The sequence below is a fragment of the Corythoichthys intestinalis genome, chromosome 2 (genome assembly GCF_030265065.1).
Source record: "Corythoichthys intestinalis isolate RoL2023-P3 chromosome 2, ASM3026506v1, whole genome shotgun sequence".
Classification (NCBI taxonomy): domain Eukaryota; kingdom Metazoa; phylum Chordata; class Actinopteri; order Syngnathiformes; family Syngnathidae; genus Corythoichthys; species Corythoichthys intestinalis.
Genome location: NC_080396.1, coordinates 9,780,629 through 9,795,977, shown reverse-complemented (window position 1 = coordinate 9,795,977; position 15,349 = coordinate 9,780,629). Strand labels below are relative to the sequence as shown.

Sequence of the window (15,349 nt, the reverse complement as noted above, 5' to 3'; positions counted from 1 at the left end):
ATATTGAGGTAACGTCGATTAAAACCAGACAAAATTAGTCTGAGTTTTCGTCAACAAAAACTAGACTAAGACAAACCCATTTTGAAATGACTAAAATATGACGTCCAAAAGACAAAAATTAAAATGACTGCCGAAAACAACACTGGAACTAATTCTTTTTTTTTTTCAAGCTTTTTATCTGAGTTTGTTCTACATGTTAAAACGTCTGAGTGAGCGCTCGTCCGAGACCGGTGATTCCATACTTTGCTATACTTCACGTTCAAGTGAGTATGCTGCAATTTAGTGTGTTTGCAACACTACTAAAAATAGACTTACCTTTTTAGCTGCCTCCAACAATGCGGCGGCCTCCTGTTTGCCAGTCTGTTGCACCATTTTATTAAAGATAGAAGAGGAATCGAGGAGAAGAGTGTACGGCTCGTCGTATTCGTGGATCCTCCCAGCGTCTAGGACCTGGAGCCAAGTGTGTTAACAGGTTTTTCCCCGAATGCCGATCCATGTTAGAAATAGGCATGCATTGACAATGTGAAAAGAAGGGGCACCAGGATGCGATCGCTGTCTATGATGGTGTTAAGGCGATGAGCGATGGTGAGCACAGTGCATTCCTGGAACTTCTCCCGGATAGTTGTCTGGATCAGTTCATCTGTCCTGCAAACACAAAGGGTATTGAACTATATTTCGTTCAAATCTTCAAGGCAGAACCAGCGTCAACGTTTTTGCGGGAATTGAATGCTGAATCTCTGCAACTGACTTCATCATGATATTAACGGGTCAGATTCGACCTTCAAGCAGGGGGCAATCCCACAATTCGCTTCAATTATTCGCAGTCGGTCGCAGCGACACATGCAGCGATCCAACGCCGGATTTATGTTGAAAAAGTACGAAAGCTGTACCGCATACAAACAGGAAGGATTGACTCAGGAGTGATTTGTTCGAGGATTCAAGGTAATTATTATATTTTTCGTTTTTTCACGAGAATTTTCAACGTAAAAAGCTCTTCGTAAGCCTCAGTGTCCTACAGACTAGCATCATTCTTCGAAATTTACGTAAAATAAATGCTAACTGCACGTGCTTTTTTTTTTTCTTTTAACCAAAAATCGAGACTATTTTACATCCATATCTATGAAGAATTCTGGGATTTAAGCATTTATTCACAAGAATTTTCACCGGAAAAGCTCTGTTTACATAAGACTAGCTACATTCACTAACGGACTAGCATTTTACTTCGACATATTTACGTTAAATAAATGGGAACTGCACGTTTTTTTGCTTTTGACCAAGAATCTAGACTGTTTTACGTCCACATCTATAAAGAGTTCAGGGATTTAAGCATTTATTCACAAGAAATTTTACCAGAAAAGCTCTGTTTAATTAAGGCTGCCGCTAGCTACATTTACTAACAGACTAGCATTGTACTTCGACATATTTACGTAAAATAAATGCTAATTGCACTTTTTTTTTTTTCTTTTAACCAAAAGTCGAGACTATTTTACGTCCATATCTATAAAGAGTTTGGGGTTTAAGCATTTATTCACAAGAATTTTCACTGGATAAGCTCTGATTAGACAAGGTGGCCGCTAGCTACATTTACTAACAGACTTAAAATAAACGGTAACTGCTCGTTTCTTTTTGCTTTTAACCAAAAATCGAGACTGTTTTACGTCCATATCTGTAAAGAGTTCGATAATTTAAGCATTTATTCAAAAGAATTTTCACCGGAAAAGCTGTTTAATTAAGGCGGCCGCTAGCTACATTTACTAACTGACTAGCATTGCACTTCGACAAATTTACGTAAAATAAATGCTAACTGCACGTTTTTTTTTTTTTTTTTTGCTTTTAACCATGAATCGAGACTGTTTTACATCCAAATCTATAAAGAATTTGAGAATTTAAGCATTTATTGACAAGAATTTTCACTGGAAAAGCTCTGTTTACATAAGGTGGCCGCTAGCTACATTTACTAACAGACTACCATTGTATTTCGACATATTTACGGAAATAAATGCTAACTGCGCGTTTGTTTGTTTTTTTGCTTGTAACCAAGAACCGAGACTGTTTTACGTCCATATCTATAAAGGAATCAGGGATTTAAGGATTTATTCACAAGAATTTTAATCAAAAAAGCTCTGTCTGTGATTCCACTCGGTCAGCTTTGAAAGCTTTGCCAACAAAGCTTATAAATGTTCACACTACAATTCATATTGTTTACAAGACTTTTTTTTTTTTAAATAAACTTAATGTTTAGACTGCATGTGCAATTGTTAAATTGAAAGCCGGTAAATAAATTTAACGAGAAACGGTTAATTTGTATTCCATGCATTGATTCAAATTTGCAAATTCTATAACAGTCCGCTTGGGCGAATTTATCGTCATTTATCGTTATCGAGGTAAATCTGCTGAATTTATCGTGATACGTACTTATGGCCATATTGCCCAGCCCTAGGTTCCCACTCCTGATTACAAGCAATGACATTTTTCTGTTGACATTCTTATGTTGAGGCGGCCAAGGGAGAAAAATTGAGAAAAAGTAACAGATAAATTACTTTCAAAGTAACTTAGTTACTTTGATAGAGATCAGTAAAGTAACTACATTACTTTTTTGAGGCGTGATCAGTAATTAAACTACATTTTTCAAGTAAACTGTGACAACACTGCACACCACCATGAGTGAAAATTCATTACCTGGGGTCTACATTGGCAGTGGCCTCATCAATAATGAGGATTCGATTTTTCCTCAGGATGGCTCTGGCCAGACACACAAGTTGCCTTTGGCCCACGCTGAAGTTGGAGCCAGACTCAGCCAGAACAGTTTCCAATTTTCCTGGAAGCTCTTCAACCACACTCTTCAGCTGGACCTGTAGGCCATTCGCAGGAAATGTGTCATTCACAACATGTCCAACCCCAGATAGTTTGGGGTTTGAATATGATAGAATTGCTAAAATGTGTTCAGTCAATTGGATCTACTAGCGTGCATGCCACCTCTTGCAGCGCATTCCACAGCTCCTCATCTGAATGCTGGTTGAAAGGGTCGAGGTTCTTCCTCATGGAACCTGTGAAGAGCACTGGATCCTGCAAAAGAAATGATGAGGACCCCCAAGATATAAAAATACAACACAAGATATGAATGTACTTTGTGAAAGAAAAGAAAAAATGGCATGTTGCTACATGGAGAGCTACTACGATCCAATCACATAGTCTTACGCTGCGCTTTTCTTGGTCAGGCAGTGCATTGGAGTTTCTTATTAAAGTTAACAATGATTGTCAGACGGTTAATGTTTGATCTTGCCAGAGCCGCTTATAAGCCAAGACTTCAAAGCAGCGCATGAGTTAACATCATTTAACTTGTTAAGCAGTTGCTGTGGCAACTCATTGTGTGTAAGGGAGCAGCTTGCGCGGATTTCAGCGGACTCACTCAATGAAGTGTTTAAGACTACGCTTTTTTTTTTTAAAACTTTTTTTTTTAATGGATTGGGCATATAGTTTTTTCGTGTTTAAAAATATTTCGGTAGGAGACCCCTGCAACGGGCCTTGCTCCGGTGAAAATGGCTGGGAGTGAATGAGTTACAAAAAAAGGAACCAACAAGTTGCTATCAAAATCTTCAACTGTAATAGTGTCCCAGTTAACTCTATGGCTGCCGTTGATGGCGTTCGACGACCAATCCATTTAGACTGGGAGGGTCGAATGAACATTCATTCATTCGAAACCAGAGCATTCTCAGTCACTCTTTCTGATTTTCAGGCCATTTACAAGTCAAATTCTGTTCATTTTAGTGCATTTACAGGTCGCTTACTGTTGAGTTTGAGTCACTGCCTTTTCATTTGGGAGATTCCTGGGCCACTTCCTGTTCCGTAACCCCAAATTAACAGGAAGTGACTCAAAATCAATAAAGTAATGATCTTAAACGCCCCAAAATTACCTCGTTGCCTAGCATTGGCTGCCACTGAAGGCCATAGACGTTCAATCCGTTTGAAGTGGGAGGGATGGCAGCGAATGAACCGTTCATTCGCTGCCATCCCTCCCAGTTCAAATGGATTGGATGTCTACTAGTGGTAAACTAATTCCAATTCACTACAGAAGCTTGTTATTCTGTTTATTAGTCGTTTTGTAGAATATCTTAGGTGGATTTCCGGACCAACGTATCGATAATCGTTGTATCGCCATATCGTGAGATGATCGTTACCATAAGCGTTGTATCGCAAATCGTATCGTATCGTGAGGTATCAAGCGATCGTGTAGCAGTAAAATTTAGGGCTGTCAAAATTATCGCGTTAACGGGCGGTAATTAATTTTTGAAATTAATCACGTTAAAATATTTGACGAAATTAACGCACATGCCCCGCTCAAACAGATTAAAATGACAGTACAGTGAAATGCCCGCTTTTTACTTGTTTTTTGGTGTTTGGCGCCCTCTGCTGGCGCTTGGGTCAACTGATTTTATGGGTTAGTACTAGGGTTGTTCCGATCGTGTTTTTTTGCTCCCGATTCAATTCCAGTCATTCCCGATAATTTTTCCCAATCATATACATTTTGGCAATGCATTAAGAAAATAATGAATAAAACTCGGACGGATATATACAACATACAGTACATAAGTACTGTATTTGTTTATTATGACAATAAATCCTCAAGATGGCATTTACATTATTAACTTTCTTTCTGCGAGAGGGATCCACGGCTAGAAAGACTTGTAATTCTTAAAGGATAAATGTGACTTTGTATATTGTGACTAAATATTGCCATCTAGTGTATTTGTTGAGCTTTCAGTAAATGATACTGTAGCCATTCAACTGTTCTGCCGAAATGCATGATGGGAAGTGCAACCATGACTGTGCGTAGTGGCACCAATTGATATATCTTCTCTGCGTTGTGAAATAACATAGGGTGTTAAGAAAATGCTTTCCACGATATTTCTAATTGTTGAGAGAGGGATTGTAAGGCTTTAGCCATTTAAAAAAAGGCTCCAAAGACTGCCAAAATTCACTCTACTCATTTTACGCTGCCTTTTAGCTCTATATATAGGTAAAACGGTGCCGTTATAGATTGAACGCCACAATGCGTGAGTGGGTCGTGCAGCGCATGCGTTAATTGCGTTAAATATTTCAGAGTAATAAAAAAAAAAATTAATTACCGCCGTGAATGCAATAAATTTGATAGCCCTACTTTAAGCCAAAACTAAATACTCTGGATGAGTGTAAGACATTTTGTTGTAACGTTAAATTAGAAAACGATTTATATATATTAAAAAAAAGCATGTTCGATATTTTTTTGCCGATTCCGATACTTTGAAAATGACGTGATCAGACCCAGTCGATCGGAAATCTTTAGTTAGTACCATGAGTGAGCATGGTGTAATTATTGACATCAACAATGGGGAGCTACTAGTTTATTTTTTGATTGAAAATTTTACTAATTTTAATAAAACGAAAACATTAAGAGGGGTTTTAATATAAAATTTCTATAACTTGTACTAACATTTATCTTTTAAGAACTACAAGTCTTTCTATCCATGGATCACTAAGAGAATGTTAATAATGTTAATGCCATCTTGGTGATTTATTGTTATAATAAACAAATACAGTACTTATGTACCGTAATGTTGAATGTATAAATCCGTCTTGTGTCTTATCTTTCCATTCCAACAATAAGTTACAGAAAAATATGGCATATTTTAGAGATGGTTTGAATTGCGATGAATTACGATTAATTAATTTTTAAGCTGTAATTAACGATTAAAAATTTTAATCGTTTGACAGCCCTAGTAAAATTGTTTCCAACCTTAAAATTCACAGTGAGGCTGACTCAAAAGAGGAGGTCGTTTATAAACGTACCTGAGGAATGATGGAAATCTTCTGACGCATGTCATGAAGTCCTAGTTTAGAAGTCAACACTCCATCAATGTAAATGTCTCCTTCGGGCTCTGAGAGGCGGAACAGGGCCGATACCAAGGAGCTTTTCCCGGCACCCGTCCGACCCACGATGCCCACCTGACATCAGGAATCATCATCGGATCAGCTTAAACAACCGTCAAAGATTTTATGTTGAAACTTTCCTGACATCTGACCTTATCTTTGGGTTGAAAGGTCACTTTTAGATTGTGCAAAACTTTGGGGCCATCTGGACTGTAGGAAAAGCTGACTCCGTCAAAGGTCACCATTCCTTTGCTGGGCCAACCAGGAGGAGGTCGCTTTTGGGTTTCCCAGGAGGCTTCACTGTCCAGTTCAGTGTACTCCACCACCCTCTCCACTGATGTCATCTGTTAAAAGGTTGAGCACAATATTCATTCTAATGCCACCATAGTTTTCAATGGTTGATTAGCAACCGAAAGCACGGAACACGACTACTGTAAACCGTAGCGGACCACAACAAAAACGAAACCCAAATACGTGTCACCCCTCCCTCTCTGTCTCTAAACGCACCACACATCCACATTGCAACCTGAAGAATACATGCAACCCGATTCATTACAGTATTTTAGTTTTTATATGAAGTATTTTTGACGGAAATTTAGACTTTAACGGTGAAATACGACTTACCCGGAAATTCGGATTAAGTATCCAGCATAGGAACAGAAATCGTTTTAAAACTGCATACGATCGGCTATAAAAATCTAGACTGGACTGTTCCTAATGCATGGAATAGTCAAGATACATGTTGCATGCCTGCAAACAATTTGATTATGACCTGCAGCATTAACGTAGCCGAAGTGACTCTCTTAAAATTTGGGCTCTAGCAAGTCCAAGTTGCTCTGTAATAGAATGAAATGTATTTTTGCCTGAATTCAGGTATTTTTTTCCAGCTAAATTTCCTATTGAGAGCTGTTCTTGGTTATCCCAAATTAACACTAATTCCCATAAAACGTTTCCAATTTCTCTCGCGGAATTCGGAAATCTCTTGCTTCTAAGGCCTAACTAATCGATTAAATAATCGATTAAATCAATTAATAAAGCACAGTGGGGAGTATCATAAGTTCCCTTAACTGTGAGGGACGGAATCTAATACAAAAAACTAGAAAATCACATTGTATGATTTTTAAATAATATATTTGTATTTAATTGCATGAAATAAGTATTTGAGACATCACAAAAATTTGAACTTAATATTTGGTACAGAAACCTTTGTTTGCTATTACAGATACAAAACGTTTCCTGTAGTCCTTGACAAGGTTTGCACACACTGCAGCAGGCATTTTGGCCCACTCCTCCATGCAGATCTTCTCCAGAGCCTTCAGGTTTCGGGGCTGCTGACTTTTAGCTCCCTCCATAGATTTTCTATCGGGTTCAGATCTGGTGACTGGCTAGGCCACTCCAGGATCTTAAGATGCTTCTTACGGAGCCACTCTTTAGTTGCCTTGGCTGTGTGCTTTGGGTCATTGTCATGCTGGAAGACCCAGCCACGACCCATCTTCAGGGCTCTCACTTGAGGAAGGAGGTTGTCAGCCAAGATCTGGCGATACATAGCCCATCCAACCTCCCCTCAATACGGTGCAGTCGTCCTGTACCTTGGCAGAGAAGCAGCCCCAAAAAATGATGTTTTCTCCTCCATGTTTCAAGGTTGGGATGGTGTTCTTGGGGTTGTACTCATTCTTCTTTTTCCTCCAAACACGACCAGCCGAGTTTAGACCAAAAAGTTCAATTTTGGTCTCATCCGACCACATGACCTTCTCCCATTGCTCCTCTGGATCATCCAGATGGTCAGTGGCAAACTTCAGAGGTGTCTGGACATGCACTGGCTTCAGCAGCGGGACCTTGCGTGCGCTGTAGGATTTTAATCCATGACGGCGTAATGAGTGTCTGATGGTTTTCTTGGAGATTGTGGTTCCAGCTCTCTTCAGGTCATTGACCAGGTCCTGCCGTGTAGTTCTGGGCTGATCCCTCACCTTCCTCATGATCAGTGATGCCCCACGAGGTGAGATCTTGCATGGAGCCCCAGAACGAGGCAGATTGACCGTCAACTTGAACTTCTTCCATTTTCTAATAATCGCTCCAACAGTTGTTACCTTCTCACCAAGCTGCTTGCTTATTTTCCTGTAGCCCATCCCAGCCTTGTGCAGGTCTATTATTTTATCCCTGATGTCCTTACACAGCTCTTTGGTCTTGGCCATTGTGGAGAGGTTGGAGTTTGTTTGTTTGAGCATGTGAACAGCTGTCTTTTATACAGGCAACAAGTTCAAACAGGTGCAGTTACTTCCGGTAATGAGTGGAGAACAGGAGGGGTTCTTAAAAAAGAACTGAGAGCCGAAATATTTACTAGTTGGTAATGTATCAAATACAGTTAAATACAAATTTATTATTTAAAAATTATACAATGTGATTTTCTGGATTTTTGTATAAGATTCCATCCCTCACAGGTGAAGAGAACTTATGATACAAATTACAGACCTCTACATGCTTTGCAAGTGGGAAAACCAGAAAAATCAGCAGTGTATCAAATACTTGTTCTCCCCACTGTACAAGTTAAAAATAGCCCTGTGAGAAGTTCATAGAATTTTAAAATCATCGCAAAGTTAAGACATTAATATAATCAATGCAACTTTTTTGACCCTGCTTCTTAAAAGAATTGGAATTGATAATCGCTCGGAAACGGAATCCAAATGTGGAATCGGAATCGTTCAATTTCAAACGATGCCCAACGCTAGTAAACACTGGGGTTGCATTCATTAGATGGAGCTGCACTCAGAGTTGCTGTGAGACCCGTTGCGTCTCAATATTGATTCATATATTAGGCGTACCGGATTATAAAGCACAGTCGGCTTTTGAGAAAATGTAAGGCTTTTCGGTGCGTATTGTGCGGAAAATACGGTAATTGAAAAAAGACATGGTAACACTTTATAATAACTGTCCGTTTTACTAGTTAATAGATCATTAGTAAACTGTTGATAAATGCTTATTGTTGATTTGTGAAGTATTTGTTAACATTTTGTAAAGCATTTACAGGGTTTTCTTAAGGTGAAACACAGTTTGTGTAGAAACGTTTCAAGTTTTTGTGTGCAACGTTTGGCATTGCTATCTTCAGGTAAAAGAAATGCCGTTCACTTTAAAAGAAAAGGCATTTTGATAAGGCATTTTGCAGGCAGCGCTCATGTAGCACATTTATGAAAATCTGCCATAGAACCACCTAGAGCTGAAACGAATACTCGAGCAACTCGAGTAACTCGAGTTTAAAAACTGATCCGAGTAATTTCATTCACCTCGAAGAAATGTTTAATTTTGCCAGCTCAAAGCATCACGTTTTGCCCGGACTACTTTTAATGCGGGACAACGCGCCGAGGAAGAAGCAATAAAAAAGCAAACAAACAAAAAAACTTACTGCAGCCAATAGCCGCTACAAACTACGCCGACGTTGCTAAAAACTACGTCCGCATGATGCTAGTTTGGTAGCAGGTAGTGTCCGATGCGTCTCATAGATATCGCATGCATTTAGGACTAGATGCGAAATGACACTCGGCCGCGTCTGAGCAGCGTTAGTAAAAAGCTGCCATCTTTAAGCAGTAGACTTCTCATCGCTAAAAAATACAACGTTACTGTCACTTGGTCACGTAACGTTAGCTCTTCGGAGGGCTAGGTTTCTATTGATTATGACCACTGTCGATGCGTGGCTAACGTGTCTTACATACAGGTTTTATATAATCTGTAAAAACACAGCGCTGTAGAGTGATGAGAGTGTAAAATTAAAACATAATAAAGCTAACTGTCAGTTTTGGCTCAGTAGTCATTGCTGAATAAAACAGCAAGTAGCACTGGTCCCTAATGTGCTCCAATACAGCAGGTATCATACATTTATTTTGAACACTGCAAAAACTCAAAATCCTATCAGTACTTACAGTTTAGACTAACTTAAAACTTAATAATAGCTTGACACAAATGGAAATTATATTGAAACACGTGGGAAAAACACATAGCTTTCAAGTGATGTGCGTTATCAAGCGAAATTACATTTTTAGGTAAGAAATATGTTTTTTTCCATAACATCTAGATGTTTTTTGAGTGAAAGCAGTGAATTTTTTATTCTAGTCACCTCTGAGATGCAATTGTTGGCTGTTTTCAACAATGTACATCGAAAATAAAGACATTGATTGACTGAAAATGGTTCAATATTGGATTAAATGTCTTTTTGTCCTCATGTATATTTATAATTGCTATTTACCATACTAAAATATTCGATAGCTGCAGCCCTAGAACCAACAAATATTTGTACTTTTCTTTGTATATTTAACCAATAAAATTTATGACCTTCAACATAAAAGGTATATAGTTTTATTAAGATCCATCAACTAGCATGGGCATTTAGAATGGGGTCAACCATATTGGAACACCCTGTAAATGCTTAAAAAACTGTTAACAAATACTTCACAAATCAACAATAAATCATTTATTAACAGTTTACTAATGATCTATTAACTAGTAAAACGGATAGTTATTATAAAGTGTTACCAAAGATATTTATCCGATTTATTACCGTATTGGCCCGAATATAAGATGGCCCTGATTATAAGACGACCTCCTTTTTTTCAATACTCAAGTTTGAAAAAAGATTGTACAAATTATTTTTTATACAGAAAATAATTACAGTACATCCGAAAAAATTGATTGTAACAATATATTTGAGAGAAAAAGCATGTTATTTTGCCTCATTCAAATCTTAATATCTGAACATTTAAATATGTAAACTAAAGTGCAATCACGTTCGTAAATGAATGGCTTCTGGTTTTTGAAATGTAAATAAACCAATCTATTGTAATAGAACAACAAAATTACAATAACTGCATTAACCATCAAAGTGAAATCTAACTGTAACTGTAGTCTTGAAACAAATCTGAATAGGGAAAAACTGCAATAAAATGCAAACTGGTTAAACCTGAGAGTAGCTGAGATCTGTCATGACAGAACATCGCTTCAATGATATCTGGCGCCATCTAGTGAATGGGTATAACGTCTAAACCGTGAATATAAGACGACCCCCTCTTTTTCACTCTTATTTCAATGCAAAAAACACCGTCTTATATTCGGGCCAATACGGTAATCGTCCGATTAAGCGATTATAAAAATAATCCTTAGTTGCAGCCCTACTTGCTTCGTACCAAGTTCTCGACTTCAGCACTCTGCCGGACACCCCACTGGAACATGCCCATCAGAGTGATTGCGTAGCTCAAAGCCAAACCTACAGATCCGGCATCCAGCTCTGAGGGGGTAAACATGTTTCACAAACCCTTTCTTTCAAAAACATTCATTCTGTACTTCCTTACGGTCTCGGAGCACCAGGCAGCCAAATGTGGTGACTGTCACAAAGAGGGAACACATGCCATCGAGACGTACTGCAAACCAGCGAGACGTGGTCAGAAAAAGGAACCACGCCGCTGTTTCGGGAACACAGATTAGAACGATCACTAGTTGGTTCAATCAACAAACAATGCTAACTCTCCTCGAACAACCTGTGTGCTTATCCTGATGGCCATCAAAATCCCTTTGGAAGCGGCCTTCTGCTCTGAAAGCTCGGATAGTCCACAATCCCTGCAGAGAGGAGGACAGGTGCGAAAATACCGGACTCCGAGCTGTAGAAGGAAACATGGCATACTTTTTGAGAATTTTTCAGTCCCCAAGTACGCAGTCGTTTTGACACACTCACTTGTGGATTCAAGACGTTTGATGTCTCTGGAAGTCTCCAGGAAGTAGCGCCGGAGGAAGAGGAATACAATGAGAAGAAGGAACACAGGAATGAGAATCCAAGGGATCACACCCGCTGCCACAGCCACCACTCCGACGATTTGCAAAAAAACCTGAGGACAGAAAAAAAAAATAACAGAATCAACCATTAACCTCTTAGGTAAGAACTACGGTATGTTTAACGTGTTTGAAATTGACTTGGACAGACTGCCAAACAACTTTAAAATCCCACTGACAAATTGTTTTTGATTTGTCACTGTCAAATATTCTACTGTTCCAGTTTAACTGGTTGGTAAATGACATGCATACTTAATACAGTGCCCTCCATAATTATTGGATTTATAATAATTACAGTGCCTTGCAAAAGTATTCGGCCCCCTTGAACCTTGCAACCTTTCGCCACATTTCAGGCTTCAAACATAAAGATATAAAATTTTAATTTTTTGTCAAGAATCAACAACAAGTGGGACACAATCGTGAAGTGGAACAAAATTTATTGGATAATTTAAACTTTTTTAACAAATAAAAAACTGAAAAGTGGGGCATGCAATATTATTCGGCCCCCTTGCGTTAATACTTTGTAGCGCCACCTTTTGCTCCAATTACAGCTGCAAGTCGCTTGGGGTATGTTTCTATCAGTTTTGCACATCGAGAGACTGACATTCTTGACCATTCTTCCTTGCAAAACAGCTCGAGCTCAGTGAGGTTGGATGGAGAGTGTTTGTGAACAGCAGTCTTCAGCTCTTTCCACAGATTCTCGATTGGATTCAGGTCTGGACTTTGACTTGGCCATTCTAACACCTGGATACGTTTATTTTTGAACCATTCCATTGTAGATTTGGCTTTATGTTTTGGATCATTGTCCTGTTGGAAGATAAATCTCCGTCCCAGTCTCAGGTCTTGTGCAGATACCAACAGGTTTTCTTCCAGAATGTTCCTGTATTTGGCTGCATCCATCTTCCCGTCAATTTTAACCATCTTCCCTGTCCCTGCTGAAGAAAAGCAGACCCAAACCATGATGCTGCCACCACCATGTTTGACAGTGGGGATGGTGTGTTCAGGGTGATGAGCTGTGTTGCTTTTACGCCAAACATATCGTTTTGCATTGTGGCCAAAAAGTTCAATTTTGGTTTCATCCTACCAGAGCACCTTCTTCCACATGTTTGGTGTGTCTCCCAGGTGGCTTGTGGCACGAGTGTGTGACGAGACTTTTTATGGATATCTTTGAGGAATGGCTTTCTTCTTGCCACTCTTCCATAAAGGCCAGATTTGTGCAGTGTACGACTGATTGTTGTCCTATGGACAGACTCTCCCACCTCAGCTGTAGATCTCTGCAGTTCATCCAGAGTGATCATGGGCCTCTTGGCTGCATCTCTGATCAGTTTTCTCCTTGTTTGAGAAGAAAGTTTGGAAGGACGGCCGGGTCTTGGTAGATTTCCAGTGGTCTGATGCTCCTTCCATTTCAATATGATGGCTTGCACAGTGCTCCTTGAGATGTTTAAAGCTTGGGAAATCTTTTTGTATCCAAATCCGGCTTTAAACTTCTCCACAACAGTATCTCGGACCTGCCTGGTGTGTTCCTTGGTTTTCATAATGCTCTCTGCACTTTAAACAGAACCCTGAGACTATCACAGAGCAGGTGCATTTATACGGAGACTTGATTACACACAGGTGGATTCTATTTATCATCATCGGTCATTTAGGACAACATTGGATCATTCAGAGATCCTCACTGAACTTCTGGAGTGAGTTTGCTGCACTGAAAGTAAAGGGGCCGAATAATATTGCACGCCCCACTTTTCAGTTTTTTATTTGTTAAAAAAGTTTAAATTATCCAATAAATGTTGTTCCACTTCACGATTGTGTCCCACTTGTTGTTGATTCTTGACAAAAAAATTAAATTTCATATCTTTATGTTTGAAGCCTGAAATGTGGCGAAAGGTTGCAAGATTCAAGGGGGCCGAATACTTTTGCAAGGCACTGTATGTGTTTTTTAGATTCTAATAATTTTCTTTTTTCTAAATGATATGGGACCTTAATGGAAAAAAAGAGAAAAATCCAACCTTCAATACAAGTGCATTTATTCAGTGGGGAAAAAATCCCACATAAAGAAATAATTATTTGACATCAAATAACGTGTGTCACAATTATTAGCACCCTTGGTGCACAGACGAAAAAACGACTTGTACATCGAAATAATCTGTTGTAAAACACAAACATAAAAATATCATTCCAAGTCGTGGTCAAAAAAAGACGTTAAGAACACAATCTAGTGAATAGTTCTTCAGGTGTTTTTTCTTTAATGTGCTGAATATTACATTATATGTAATTTTTTGATGGTTTTTGTTTTTACATCAAAGAGAAAGCATAGGGAAAAAAACACTACGAATATTAAATATTTCCTAGGTTCTTAAAACAGGCAGACGTTCCAAATCCAACTTTGCCGTCAAAACTTGAATGCACGTGACTTGAAATTACAAAATATGTAACCATTGACTACCATTATAATTCATAAATTTGGATTTATTGTACACCTGACGTATTTTATTGCAATTTTCGTGATTTTCGTATCAATCCTGTCAACGACGGTCTAATAACGTGTGAGACGGATATAGAGTGTATTTACACCCCTAACCCTGCAGGTGGCGCAAGAGACCACTAAATGATTTTGCATGCAAACTCCATACTGTTTAAAAGGTGGATTTTCCGCTACTTTTGGTATTGCCATGCTTGCTGATGGTTGCTCACACCTGGTCGTGAAGAACTATTCACTAGATTGTGTTCTTAACGTCTTTTTTTGACCACGACTTGGAATGATATTTTTATGTTTGTGTTTTACAACAGATTATTTCGATGTACAAGTAGTTTTTTTCGTCTGTGGTTACAAGTGACTTATGTCTCTGAAAACGTGACAAGGGGGAGACAAAACTCGTGAGGTTGTAATTGGTGGTTTTTAACCTGTAGCAAAGAAAAAAAAAAAACACCCGTAGAACAAAAAAATCACTTGTAAACGAAAAAAAAAACACTTGTAGAATTTTTTTTTTTTTTTTTTTTTTTTTTAACATTGTTTTTTTCATATTTATTTCACAACGCAAAATTTGGAAATACAAGTTGTTGTTTTTTGTTGTTTTACAAGTTAAAATTAGTCATTTTAAAGGTATTTTTTTTATTTTAAAACTAGGTTACGAGTATCTTTTTTGGCTCATGAAACTCAACAAGAATGTGACAAAACTTGTGCACTTGTAATTGGTCATTTTTAACCCGTAGTGAAGAAAAAACACCTGTAGCACAAAAAAAAAAAAAAAAAAAAAAACTTGCAAACAGAAAAAAACAACTTGTAGAACAATTTATTCCTTCGAGTTTTTTTCATGTTTATTTTACAACGCAAAATTTGGAAATACAAGGTTGTTTTTTTTTATTAAAATTGTTCAAGGGGGCCGAAAACTCTTGCAAGGCACTGTACCATGCAAACAATGACAGAAGGGGGGGAAATAAGTGAGCCCTCTACCAAAGGAGACTTTAAGAGCAATTGAAACCAATTTTTACCAAACAATTTAAGATAGGTGATGAGTGGTTAAAGCTGCTCTGCCCGCAATAAAAACACACCTGGTAAGAATTGTCTTAATGAGAAGCATTGCCTGATGTGCATCATGGCTCGGTCAAAAGAGCTGTCTGAAGACCTGCCATCAAC

General features: G+C 38.4%; 1 protein-coding gene across 3 annotated transcripts in view; it reads right to left on the bottom strand.

Moving 5' to 3' along the window:
• abcc4 (ATP binding cassette subfamily C member 4 (PEL blood group)) overlaps nucleotides 1–15,349 on the bottom strand; it is a 96,795-nt gene that overhangs the window by 5,694 nt on the left and 75,752 nt on the right. For 2 of the 3 annotated variants that reach the window (XM_057830627.1, XM_057830626.1), the window contains exons 21-30: nucleotides 11,621–11,771; nucleotides 11,427–11,546; nucleotides 11,241–11,351; nucleotides 11,076–11,176; nucleotides 6,060–6,251; nucleotides 5,827–5,982; nucleotides 2,977–3,066; nucleotides 2,680–2,852; nucleotides 540–645; nucleotides 316–450 (exon numbers count right to left, since the gene is read on the bottom strand). In XM_057830627.1, the coding sequence (XP_057686610.1) occupies nucleotides 316–450; nucleotides 540–645; nucleotides 2,680–2,852; nucleotides 2,977–3,066; nucleotides 5,827–5,982; nucleotides 6,060–6,251; nucleotides 11,076–11,176; nucleotides 11,241–11,351; nucleotides 11,427–11,546; nucleotides 11,621–11,771 (1,335 nt within the window). Of the gene's footprint in view, nucleotides 1–315; nucleotides 451–539; nucleotides 646–2,679; nucleotides 2,853–2,976; nucleotides 3,067–5,826; nucleotides 5,983–6,059; nucleotides 6,252–11,075; nucleotides 11,177–11,240; nucleotides 11,352–11,426; nucleotides 11,547–11,620; nucleotides 11,772–15,349 lie in introns of those variants that run through there. The other variant, XR_009062613.1, reaches the window with a different exon arrangement.